The 13482-nt window shown below is 44.8% G+C and overlaps 1 protein-coding gene across 1 annotated transcript in view; it reads left to right on the forward strand.

Annotated features, from left to right (window-relative positions):
- slco3a1a (solute carrier organic anion transporter family member 3A1a) overlaps nucleotides 1-13210 on the forward strand; it is a 66960-nt gene extending 53750 nt beyond the window's left edge. Inside the window, exons 8-10 of the mRNA XM_055940203.1 lie at nucleotides 10969-11141; nucleotides 11749-11813; nucleotides 11959-13210. Of these exons, the coding sequence (XP_055796178.1) occupies nucleotides 10969-11141; nucleotides 11749-11813; nucleotides 11959-12329 (609 nt within the window). The 3' untranslated portion in view covers nucleotides 12330-13210. The remainder of the gene's footprint in view (nucleotides 1-10968; nucleotides 11142-11748; nucleotides 11814-11958) is intronic.
- The last annotated feature ends 272 nt before the right edge of the window (nucleotides 13211-13482 follow it).

Below are 13482 nucleotides of genomic sequence, written 5' to 3' on the forward strand. Positions count from 1 at the left end.
GACACAGTGGTTCTAAAATTTGGACTCATCAGACCAAAGGATAGATTTCCACCAGTCTAATGTCCATTGCTCGTGTTTCTTGGCCCAAGCACGTCTCTTATTATTCTTACTATTGGTGTCCTTTAGTAGTGGTTTCTTTGCAGCAATTTGACCATGAAGGCCTTATTCACACAGTCTCCTCTGAACAGTTGATGTGGAGATGTGTCTGTTACTTCAACTCTGTGAAGCATTTATTTGGGCTGCAATCTGAGGTGCAGTTAACTCTAATGAACTTGTCCTCTGCAGCAGAGGTAACTCTGGGTCTTCCTTTACTGTGGCGGTCCTCATGAGAACCAGTTTCATCATAGCGCTTGATCTTTTTTGCGACTGCACTTGAAGAAACTTTCAAAGTTCTTGACATTTTCAGAATTGACTGACCTTCATGTCTCAAAGTAATGATGGACTGTCATTTCTCTTTGCTTATTTGAACTGTTATTTCCATGATATGGACTTGGTCTTTTACCAAATAGGGCTATCTTCTGTACACCACCCTTACCTTGTCACAACACAACTGATTGGCTCAAATGCAAGAAGGAAAAAATTCCACAAATAAACTTCATCAAGGCACACTTGTTAATTGAAATGCATTCCAGGTGACTACCTCATGAAGCTGGTTGGGAGAATGACAAGAGTGTGCAAAGCTGTCATCAAGGGAAAGGGTGGCTACTTTGAAGAATCTCAAATATATAATATATTTTGATTTGTTTAACACTTTGTTGGTTATTTCATTGTTTTGATCTCTTCACTATTATTCCACAATGTAGAATGTTAAAAAAAAATATGTTTTTAACCTTGAATGAGTAGGTGTGTCCAAACTTTTGACTGGTACTGTAGATTGGTTGCACAATCAGTTGACTGCATGTGTGGGGAAGGATGTGGGTACACAGACCTGCGAGCCACTGCGGTCCCTTATCAGTTCAGATCTTTTGTGGTCCCCACCCCTATCAAAGTGGCCCATCCCTGGGCTATATGGTCTTCATTGTTACACCTTGCTCTGTAGTCAGATGCTTATCCCTTTGCAGTGAACCGAAGCCCCAAAAAAACCTACCTATAGAGAGATGGGAGACTGTTTTGTTGTCTCTGTCTTAATCTGGCTTATTGTCACATTTATTTATTTTTATTTTTTTTCACCTTTATTTAACCAGGTAGGCAAATTGAGAACACGTTCTCATTTACAATTGCGACCTGGCCAAGATAAAGCAAAGCAGTTCGACACATACAACAACACATAGTTACACATGGAGTATAACAAACATACAGTCAATAATACAGTGAAAAATAAGTCTATATACAATGTGAGCAAGTGAGGTGAGAAGGGAGGTGAAGGCAAATAAAATATATTAATAAATAAAAATATAAAAAAGGCCATGGTGGCAAAGTAAATACAATATAGCAAGTAAAACAACACTGGAATGGTTGGTTTGCATTGGAAGAAGGTGCAAAGTAGAGATAGAAATAATGGGGTGCAAAGGAGCAAAATAAATCAATACAGTAGGTAAAGAGGTAGTTGTTTGGGCTAAATTATAGATGGGCTATGTACAGGTGCAGTAATCTATGAGCTGCTCTGACAGCTGGTGCTTAAAGCTAGTGAGGGAGATAAGTGTTTCCAGTTTCAGAGATTTTTGTAGTTCGTTCCAGTCATTGGCAGCAGAGAACTGGAAGGAGAGGCGGCCAAAGGAAGAATTGGTTTTGGGGGTGACCAGAGAGATATACCTGCTGGAGCGCGTGCTACAGGTAGGTGCTGCTATGGTGACCAGCGAGCTGAGATAAGGGGGGACTTTACCTAGCAGGGTTTTGTAGATGACCTGGAACCAGTGGGTTTGGCGACGAGTGTGAAGCGAGGGCCAGCCAACGAGAGCGTACAGGTCGCAGTGGTGGGTAGTATATGGGGCTTTGGTGACAAAACGGATGGCACTGTAATAGACTGCATCCAATTTATTGAGTAGGGTTTTGGAGGCTATTTTGTAAACGACATCACCGAAGTTGAGGATTGGTAGGATGGTCAGTTTTACAAGGGTATGTTTGGCAGCATGAGTGAAGGATGCTTTGTTGCGGAATAGGAAGCCAATTCTAGATTTAACTTTGGATTGGAGATGTTTGATGTGAGTCTGGAAGGAGAGTTTACAGTCTAACCAGACACCTAGGTATTTGTAGTTGTCCACATATTCTAAGTCAGAGCCGTCCAGAGTAGTGATGTTGGACAGGCGGGCAGGTGCAGGCAGCGATCGGTTGAAGAGCATGCATTTAGTTTTACTTGTATTTAAGAGCAATTGGAGGCCACAGAAGGAGAGTTGTGTGGCATTGAAGCTCGCCTGGAGGGTTGTTAACACAGTGTCAAAAGAAGGGCCAGAAGTATACAGAATAGTGTTGTCTGCGTAGAGGTGGATCAGAGACTCACCAGCAGCAAGAGCGACATCATTGATGTATACAGAGAAGAGAGTCGGTCCAAGAATTGAACCCTGTGGCACCCCCATAGAGACTGCCAGAGGTCCGGACAACAGACCCTCCGATTTGACACACTGAACTCGATCAGAGAAGTAGTTGGTGAACCAGGCGAGGCAATCATTAGAGAAACCAAGGCTGTCGAGTCTGCCGATGAGGATGTGGTGATTGACAGAGTCAAAAGCCTTGGCCAGGTCAATGAATACGGCTGCACAGTACTGTTTCCTATCGATTTTTTTAATTTTTTTATTTCACCTTTATTTAACCAGGTAGGCTAGTTGAGAACAAGTTCTCATTTGCAACTGCGACCTGGCCAAGATAAAGCATAGCAGTGTGAACAGACAACACAGAGTTACACATGGAGTAAACAATAAACAAGTCAATAACATGGTAGAAAAAAAAGAGAATCTATATACAATGTGTGCAAAAGGCATGAGGTAGGCAATAAATCGAGTAATTACAATTTAGCAGATTAACACTGGAGTGATAAATCATCAGATGATCATGTGCAAGAAGAGATACTGGTGTGCAAAAGAGCAGAAAAGTAAATAAATAAAAGCAGTATGGGGGGTGAGGTAGGTAAATTGGGTGGGTAGTTTACAGATGGTCTATGTACAGCTGCAGCGATCGGTTAGCTGCTCGGATAGCAGATTTTTAAAGTTGTTGAGGGAGATAAAAGTCTCCAACTTCAGAGATTTTTGCAATTCGTTCCAGTCGCAGGCAGCAGAGAACTGGAAGGAAAGGCGTCCAAATTTGGTTTTGGCTTTAGGGATGATCAGTGAGATACACCTGCTGGAGCGCGTGCTACGGGTGGGTGTAGCCATCGTGACCAGTGAACTGAGATAAGGCGGCACTTTACCTAGCATAGCCTTGTAGATGACCTGGAGCCAGTGGGTCTGACGATGAACATGTAGCGAGGGCCAGCCGACTAGGGCATACAGGTCGCAGTGGTGGGTCGTATAAGGTGCTTTAGTAACAAAACGGATGGCACTGTGATAAACTACATCCAGTTTGCTGAGTAGAGTATTGGAAGCTATTTTGTAGATGACATCGCCGAAGTCGAGGATCGGTAGGATAGTCAGTTTTACTAGGGTAAGTTTGGCGGCGTGAGTGAAGGAGGCTTTGTTGCGGAATAGAAAGCCGACTCTAGATTTGATTTTGGATTGGAGATGTTTGATATGAGTCTGGAAGGAGAGTTTGCAATCTAGCCAGACACCTAGGTACTTATAGATGTCCACATATTCTAGGTCGGAACCGTCCAGGGTGGTGATGCTAGTCGGTCGTGCGGGTGCAGGCAGCGAACGGTTGAAAAGCATGCATTTGGTTTTACTAGCGTTTAAGAGCAGTTGGAGGCCACGGAAGGAGTGTTGTATGGCATTGAAGCTCGTTTGGAGGTTAGATAGCACAGTGTCCAAGGAAGGGCCGGAAGTATACAGAATGGTGTCGTCTGCATAGAGGTGGATCAGGGAATCGCCCGCAGCAAGAGCAACATCATTGATGTATACAGAGAAAAGAGTCGGCCCGAGAATTGAACCCTGTGGTACCCCCATAGAGACTGCCAGAGGACCGGACAACATGCCTTCCGATTTGACACACTGAACTCTGTCTGCAAAGTAGTTGGTGAACCAGGCAAGGCAGTCATTAGAAAAACCGAGGCTACTGAGTCTGCCGATAAGAATATGGTGATTGACAGAGTCGAAAGCCTTGGCCAGGTCGATGAAGACGGCTGCACAGTAATGTCTTTTATCGATGGTGGTTATGACATCGTTTAGTACCTTGAGCGTGGCTGAGGTGCACCCGTGACCGGCTCGGAAACCGGATTGCACAGCGGAGAAGGTACGGTGGGATTCGAGATGGTCAGTGATCTGTTTGTTGACTTGGCTTTCGAAGACCTTAGATAGGCAGGGCAGGATGGATATAGGTCTGTAACAGTTTGGGTCCAGGGTGTCTCCCCCTTTGAAGAGGGGGATGACCGCGGCAGCTTTCCAATCCTTGGGGATCTCAGATGATACGAAGGGGGGGTTGAACAGGCTGGTAATAGGGGGTGCGACAATGGCGGCGGACAGTTTCAGAAATAGGGGGTCCAGATTGTCAAGCCCAGCTGATTTGTATGGGTCCAGGTTTTCCAGCTCTTTCAGAACATCTGCTATCTGGATATGGGTAAAGGAGAAGCTGGGAAGGCTTGGGCGAGTAGCAGCGGGGGGGGTGGGGCTGTTGGCCAAGGTTGGAGTCGCCAGGAGGAAGGCATGGCCAGCCATTGAGAAATGTTTGTTGAAGTTTTCGATTATCACGGACTTATCAGTGGTGACCGTGTTACCTAGCCTCAGTGAAGTGGGCAGCTGGGAGGAGGTGCTCTTGTTTTCCATGGACTTTACAGTATCCCAGAACTTTTTGGAGTTAGAGCTACAGGATGCAAATTTCTGCTTGAAAAAGCTGGCCTTTGCTTTCCTGACTGACTGCGTGTATTGGTTCCTGACTTCCCTGAACAGTTGCATATCGCGGGGGCTCTTCGATGCTATTGCAGTTCGCCACAGGATGTTTTTGTGCTGGTCGAGGGCAGTCAGGTCTGGAGTGAACCAAGGGCTATATCTGTTCTTGGTTCTGCATTTTTTGAACGGAGCATGCTTGTCTAATATGGTAAGGAAGTAACTTTTAAAGAATGACCAGGCATCCTCAACTGACGGGATGAGGTCAATATCCTTCCAGGGTACCCGGGCCAGGTCGATTAGAAAGGCCTGCTCGCAGAAGTGTTTTAGGGAGCGTTTGACAGTGATGAGGGGTGGTCGTTTGGCCGCGGACCCGTGGCGGATACAGGCAATGAGGCAGTGATCGCTGAGATCTTGATTGAAGACAGCAGAGGTGTATTTGGAGGGCAAGTTGGTCAGGATAATGTCTATTAGGGTGCCCATGTTTACGGATTTAGGGTTGTACCTGGTGGGTTCCTTGATGATTTGAGTGAGATTGAGGGCATCAAGCTTAGATTGTAGGACTGCCGGGGTGTTAAGCATATCCCAGTTTAGGTCACCTAACAGAACAAACTCTGAAGCTAGATGGGGAGCGATCAATTCACAGATGGTGTCCAGGGCACAGCTGGGAGCTGAGGGGGGTCGGTAGCAGGTGGCAACAGTGAGAGACTTATTTCTGGAGAGATTCATTTTTAAAATTAGAAGTTCGAACTGTTTGGGCATAGACCTGGAAAGTATGACAGAACTTTGCAGGCTATCTCTGCAGTAGATTGCAACTCCTCCCCCTTTGGCAGTTCTATCTTGACGGAAAGTGTTATAGTTGGGTATGGAAATCTCAGAATTTTTGGTGGCCTTCCTAAGCCAGGATTCGGAAACGGCAAGGACATCAGGGTTGGCAGAGTGTGCTAAAGCGGTGAGTAAGGCAAACTTAGGGAGGAGGCTTCTGATGTTGACATGCATAAGGCCAAGGCTTTTTCGAACACAGAAGTCAACAAATGAGGGTGACTGGGGACATGCAGGGCCTGGGTTTACCTCCACATCACCCGAGGAACACAGGAGTAGTAGGATGAGGGTGCGGCTAAAGGCTATCAAAACTGGTCGCCTAGAGCGTTGGGGACAAGGAATAAAAGGAGCAGATTTATGGGCGTGGTAGAATAGATTCTGGGCATAATGTGCAGACCAGGGTATGGTGGGGCACGGGTACAGCGGAGGCAAGCCCAGGCACTGGGTGATGATAAGAGAGGTTGTATCTCTGGACATGCTGGTCTCAATGGGTGAGGTCACCGCATGTGTGGGGGGTGGGACAAAGGAGGTATCAGAGGTACGGAGAGTGGAACTACGGGGTCCATTGCAAACCAAAACAATGATAACTAGCCTGAACAACAGTATGCAAGGCATATTGATATTTGAGAGAGACATACAATAAGGCATAAAGTGATTGCAGGTCTTGATTGGGAGAGCTAGCTAAAACAACAGGTGAGATAACAGCAGCTAGTCAGCTAACACAGCAACAGCAGGTAAAAATGGCGACGACCAGGCAGAGAGGGTCGGATTAACTACACACAGATCCTGAGTTAAAGCACAGAGCCGACAGATAAAACACAAATAAACGGAATGGAGTACCGTGAATTAATGGACAGTCAAGCAGGCATCAGCTATGTAGCCGAGTGATCATAGTGTCCAGGGGGCAGCCGTAGATGGAGCAGTGAGGCCTCCACTAAGCTAGCCCGCGGCGTTTAAAGTTAGTAGCCCGGGGGGTGGTCTGCTCAGACGGAGGGGGTCTGCTCAGACGGAGGCCGGTTGAGGGCTCAGCGGATGGGGTATTCGTCTGCAGACCAGACGTGGTCGTGTCGACAGAGAATCCAAGCCGGATGGCGGTGGCGAAAGAGAGGTTGTGAATTGTAGAATTGTGTTTGCTAACTGGTGCTAGCTTCGTGATTCAGACAGCTAGTCATGGGTAGCAAGCTAGCAGAAGATGGAGCTCTGTTTTTAGCCGTGCCGTGCAATTCCGTCGGTAGATTAGTGGGGTTCCGTGTGGTAGAGGGGACCAATCCAATTGTCAAAATAGTTATAGTGGCCTAAGAAGATTGTTCGAAAGACCTGTTCAGATAGCAGCCGATATGCTCAAGACAGCTAACGATTAGCGGGCCGCAGTTAGCGTATGGACGTTCAGGTTACGTCGCGATGGAGGGGCCAGTTGAAATACTCCCTCGGGCAGATAACGTCGGTATCCCAGTCGTGAAGGCTGGGTGGGGCTCCGCATCGGCAGTAAAACGGGTCCGGATAGGTGATTGTAGCCCAGGAGTGGCTGATGGAACTCTTCAGCTGGCTAGCTCCGGGATAATTGGTGTTTGCTCCGGAATTGATGTTAGCCAATAGTCACTCGGATAGCAGCTAGTTAGCTGCAAGATCCAGGTGTAAATGTCCAGAGCTTGCGGTAAAAATCCGGGGATATGGAGAGAAAATAGGTCTGGTATGCTCTGGTCTGAGTCGCGTTGTACAAAACTGGCAATAGTTTTCCGAGCTAAAGGATAGCTGATGAGCGCTAGCTGTGGTTAGCTGAACTACTAACGTTAGCTTGTGAGCTGGCTAACTTCTGGCTAGCTTCTGTTGTAGATTTCGGATACGAGGTGAATAATACTTTTGAGGAAGAAAAAAAACAGATCCGCACCACATTTGGTGAGGTGGGTTGCAGGAGAGTGTTTTGAAGTTGAGTTTTTAAGAAGAAAAAAATATATATATAAAAAGATATGCGAAGAAAAATATATAAAATATATATACACGGGACAAGACGAGGACAAAGGACATCTGACTGCTACGCCATCTTGGATCGATAGCGGTTAAGATATCGTTTATGACTTTGAGCGTGGCTGAGGTGCACCCATGACCAGCTCTGAAACCAGATTGCATAGCGGAGAAGGTATGGTGGGATTCGAAATGGTCGGTAATCTGTTTGTTGACTTGGCTTTCGAAGACCTTAGAAAGGCAGGGTAGGATAGATATAGGTCTGTAGCTGTTTGGGTCAAGAGTGTCCCCCCCTTTGAAGAGGGGGATAACCGCAGCTGCTTTCCAATCTTTGGGAATCTCAGACAACACGAAAGAGAGGTTGAAAGGCTGGTAATAGGGGTGGCAACAATTTCAGCAGATAGTTTAAGAAAGAAAGGGTCCAGATTATCTAGCCCGGCTGATTTGTAAGTGTCCAGATTTTGCAGCTCTTTCAGAACATCAGCTGACTGTATTTGGGAGAAAGAGAAATGGGGAAGGCGTGGGCGAGTAGCAGAGGGGAGGGCAGTGCTGTTGACCGGGGTAGGGGTAGCCAGGTGGAAAGCATGGCCAGCCGTAGAAAAATGCTTGTTGAAATTCTCAATTATAGTGGATTTGTCGGTGGTGACAGTGTTTCCTATCTTCAGTGCAGTTGGAAGCTGGGTGGAGGTGTTCTTATTCTCCATGGACTTTACAGTGTCCCAGAACTTTTTTGAGTTTGTGTTGCAGGAAGCAAATTTCTGCTTGAAAAAGCTAGCCTTGGCTTTTCTAACTGCCTGTGTATACTGGTTTCTAGCTTCCCTGAAAGTTGCATATCACGGGGGCTGTTCGATGCTAATGCAGAACGCCATAGGATGTTTTTCTGTTGGTTAAGGGCAGTCAGGTTAGGAGAGAACCAAGGGCTATATCTGTTCCTGGTTCTACATTTCTTGAATGGGGCATGCTTATTCAAGATGGTGAGGAAGGCATTTAAAAAAAATATCCAGGCATCCTCTACTGACGGGATGAGATCAATATCCTTCCAGGATACCTCGGCCAGGTCGATTAGAAAGGCCTGCTCGCTGAAGTGTTTCAGGGAGCGTTTGACAGTGATGAGGGGAGGTCGTTTGATCGCTGACCCATTACGGATACAGGCAATGAGGCAGTGATCGCTGAGATCTTGGTTAAAAACAGCAGAGGTGTATTTGGAGGGCAAGTTGGTTAGGATGATATCTATGAGGGTACCCGTGTTTACGGAATTGGGGTGGTACCTGGTAGGTTCATTGATAATTTGTGTGAGATTGAGGGCATCAAGCTTAGATTGTAGGATGGCTGGGGTGTTAAGCATGTTCCAATTTAGGTCGCCTAGCAGCACAAGCTCTGAAGATAGTTGGGGGGCAATCAGTTCACATATGGTGTCCAGAGCACAGCTGGGGGCAGAGGGTGGTCTATAGCAGGCGGCAACAGTGAGAGACTTGTTTTTAGAGAGGTGGATTTTTAAAAGTAGAAGTTCAAATTGTTTGGGAACAGACCTGGATAGTAAAACAGAACTCTGCAGGCAATCCTTGCAGTAGATTGCAACACCGCCCCCTTTGGCCGTTCTATCTTGTCTGAAAATCTTGTAGTTAGGGATGAAAATGTCAGAATTTTTGGTGGTCTTCCTAAGCCAGGATTCAGACAAGGCTAAAACATCTGGGTTGGCAGAGTGTGCTAAAGCAGTGAACAAAACAAACTTAGGGAGGAGGCTTCTAATGTTAACATGCATGAAACCAAGGCTATTACGGTTACAGAAGTCATCAAAAGAGAGCGCCTGGGGAATAGGAGTGGAGCTAGGTACTGCAGGGCCTGGATTCACCTCTACATCACCAGAGGAACTGAGGAGGAGTAGGATAAGGGTACGGCTAAAAGCTGTGAGAATTGGTCGTCTAGAACGTCTAGAACAGAGAGTAAAAGGAAGTTTCTGGGGGCGATAAAATAGCTTCAAGGAATAATGTACAGACAAAGGTATGGTAGGATGTGAATACAGTGGAGGTAAACCTAGGTAATGAGTGATGATGAGAGAGATATTGTCTCTAGAAACATCATTGAAACCAGGTGATGTCATCGCATATGTGGGTGGTGGAACTGAAAGGTTGGATATGTAGTGAGCAGGGCTAGAGGCTCTACAGTGAAATAAGCCAATAAACACTAACCAGAACAGCAATGGACAAGGCATATTTACATTAAGGAGAGGCATGCTTAATCGAGTGATCATAAGGGTCCAGTGAGTAGAGGTTGGTTGGGGTCACGGCGATCCAGACAGCTGGCCGGGTAGCTGGCTATCGGTAGCAAGATAACATAGGATGGAGGTCTATTTTTATTTATTTTTTTGTCACCTCGTGCATTTCCGTCGGTAGATTAGTGGGGTTTCGTGTGGTAGAGGGGATCGATCCAATTGGCAAAATAGATATAGTGACCCAAGAAAAAAAAAGAAAAAAATTGTCCGGTATACTTATTTAGATAGCAGCCGATAAGACAGCTAATAATTAGCAGATGGGTATTCAGAAACGTCGCAATGGAAAAGCCTGTTGAAACCACCTCGGACAATTACGTCGGCAGACCAGTCGTGATGGATCGGCGGGGCTCCGTGTCGGCAATAAAGGGTCCAGTCCAATTGGCAAAAGAGGTATTGTAGCCCAAGAATTCGCTGGTAGACCTCTCCGGCTAGCCGGCAGATGGGCCTAGCTCGAGGCTAGCTCGAGGCTAACTGGTGCTTGTTTCGGGACAGAGGTGTTAGCCAGTAGTAGCCACTCGGTTGCAGCTAGCTAGCTACGATGATCCGGTGTAATTGTCCAGAGCTTGCGTCAGGAATCCGGTGATGTGGTAGAGAAAAAGCAGTCCTATATGCTCTGGGTTGATATCGCGCCTGCAGACTGGCAGGTATTGGCCCGAGCTGAAGCTGGCTGGTGTCCGAGTTAAGGGTGAAGACCGCAGCAGTGGCTAACTGACTACTAGCTAGTAGCTAGTTATCTGGCTAGCTTCTGATTGGGATTACGGTTCTAAAGTATAAAAAATAGCAGATCCGTACCACATTGGGTGAGGCGGGTTGCAGGAATGTATATTCAGTTCCTAGATGGAAAGTGAAATTAAAATATATACGAAATGTATACGAAAAATACGAGGACTATTTACGCCGGACACGACAAACACACGTCCGACTGCTACGCCATCTTGGATGATGTAAAAAACATAATGTAAGACAGTAATACTAACTCAGATGCATCTATTCTCCTGTCTTCAGAATCTGACAGGGTGTACATGTATATCCAGTGACAGCGAGATGGCCACAGCTGTCCCAGGGAAGTGTCCCAGTCCAGGCTGCCAGGAGGCCTTCCTCACCTTCCTCTGTGTCATCTGTGCCTGCTGCATGATCGGCTCCATGGCTCAAACACCCTCCGTCATCATCCTCATCAGGTAACCCCACTGGCACTCACCTTCCACCATGCTATAACTTTCGCAGAAGAACCCAGTCAACATTTTTTTATTTTTTTTTATTTCACCTTTATTTAACCAGGTAGGCAAATTGAGAACACGTTCTCATTTACAATTGCGACCTGGCCAAGATAAAGCAAAGCAGTTCGACACATACAACAACACATAGTTACACATGGAGTAAAACAAACATACAGTCAATAATACAGTGAAAATAAGTCTATATACAATATGAGCAAGTGAGGTGAGATAAGGGAGGTGAAGGCAAACAAAATATATATATAAAAAAAAAATATATATATATATATATATATAAAAAGGCCATGGTGGCGAAGTAAATACAATATAGCAAGTAAAAAAAAATAACACTGGAATGGTTGGTTTGCAGTGGAAGAAGGTGCAAAGTAGAGATAGAAATAATGGGGTGCAAAGGAGCAAAATAAATAAATACAGTAGGTAAAGAGATAGTTGTTTGGGCTAAATTATAGATGGGCTATGGATGGGCTAGACATGTAGAGAGAGTTTACATTACTCAGAGACAGCTCTCTCTTTTCTGTGTGTAACAAATACTGTTGTCTCCTCTTCCTAGGACTGTGAGCCCTGAGCTGAAATCATATGCTCTTGGAGTTTTGTTTCTCTTGCTGCGACTACTTGGTAAGTTACAGTACTGTTAGACTTGCATCTAAACCAGTCAGGTTGCACTATTACATTACTTTGTTTATAAATCAAACATACTGAGGTTTCAGATGCTGTAGTATTGATTTCTCCAGCTGTAATCCTCTCCACACCTGTTCTGTAGGATTCATCCCCCCTCCTCTGATCTTTGGTGCTGGGATTGACTCAACTTGCCTTTTCTGGAGTACAGAGTGTGGGGATAAGGGAGCCTGCCTGCTGTACGACAATATCGCCTACAGACATCTGTATGTGAGCCTGGCCATTGGTCTTAAGGTCACCGCCTTCATTCTGTACACCACTACCTGGTACTGTTTACGCAAGAACTATAAGAAATACATCAAAAATCACGAGGGCTATACGACACCAACCGAACTGTTCCCCTCCAGTCTCACAATGGACAACATGAAGGATGGGAGTCAGAACCCAAACAGGACAAAGTTTATATACAACCTAGAGGACCATGAGTGGTGCGAAAATATGGAGTCGGTTTTATAGTTTCTGAACCATCAAGAGGACTATCTGCTACCTTCATAATTCTCTTGAAGGATTATCGTCTTTCTGTCTTTCTTTATTTATTAAATGATAGAACGTTTTTTATCTGAAGTCCTATTCAGGCCCTGGAAGACTGTTGCTGCTCTCTTCTCCAAATTGGTAACTTTTGATAGAGGCCATTTTGTTTGTAGAGGTGTTATCAGCGAGGATGTCGTCCAGTGCCAGTGAACTCTGTTGTGATTGTTAGTAGAAGACAACTACTGTCTGGTTCTGTCCTGCTCATAGGTGATTAGATGGTCAATATTATACTACTCTTGAGTATAACATGGATCCAGTCAGTGAAAATGACAGGTCCTGTTCGGTCAGTATTACTATGTGTTACATCTTGTTCCGCCAGGGAACTAATATATAAGTGTAAATGATTCGGTGTTGTGTAATTGACGTTTTATTTTGATGAAACGAACAGAGCACTTTCTCATATACTCTATATAGTAGAGGAAGTAGAACGCTTATCTAGGATGATAGTCTGAAGTTACTATATGCTTTCAGTGTCAGAATGCAGTTCAGTGGAGGTAGCTGAAATGGTGTTAATGTCAGCATACATTGTACAAAAACAGTACTCTTGCTGGAACAGAAACACTGTTTTTGACTATGAACATAGAATACAGTTTGTCTTTCTATGGGTTATCTTATATTATTCATATCCATTTCTATCATTGTGAAAGAGATACTGTATATCTGTCTTTTTGCAGACTAATTTCTGAAGGGTCTTCAAGTTGTAAACATTTCTTTGCTTTTTATTTGCCTAGTTTATTAAACCCTAATATTTTTTAATATGAGGGATTACTAGATAAGAATATTATTTCTGTTTTTTTTGGGGGGGGGGGGGGGGGGGGGCTTTTGGACCATAGTGGAAAAGCAAAGATTGGAAAATCAACAAGTATTTTTGTGTGTTATAATGACATACCATATCTCTTCAAGCTAAACCATGAATATTAAAGTTTATATATTTGTACTTGTGAGGTTCAGAATGTTTTATTAGAGTTAACTAAACTGAGATGATAATATAATAATTTGATATTTAATTATTAAAACATTTTTAGTTGCATCACATATCAGATGTGAGCCATGTCATAACAAGAAAGGAATAAGAAAC

Source organism: Salvelinus fontinalis, chromosome 12 (assembly GCF_029448725.1).
Source record: "Salvelinus fontinalis isolate EN_2023a chromosome 12, ASM2944872v1, whole genome shotgun sequence".
NCBI classification, from domain to species: domain Eukaryota; kingdom Metazoa; phylum Chordata; class Actinopteri; order Salmoniformes; family Salmonidae; genus Salvelinus; species Salvelinus fontinalis.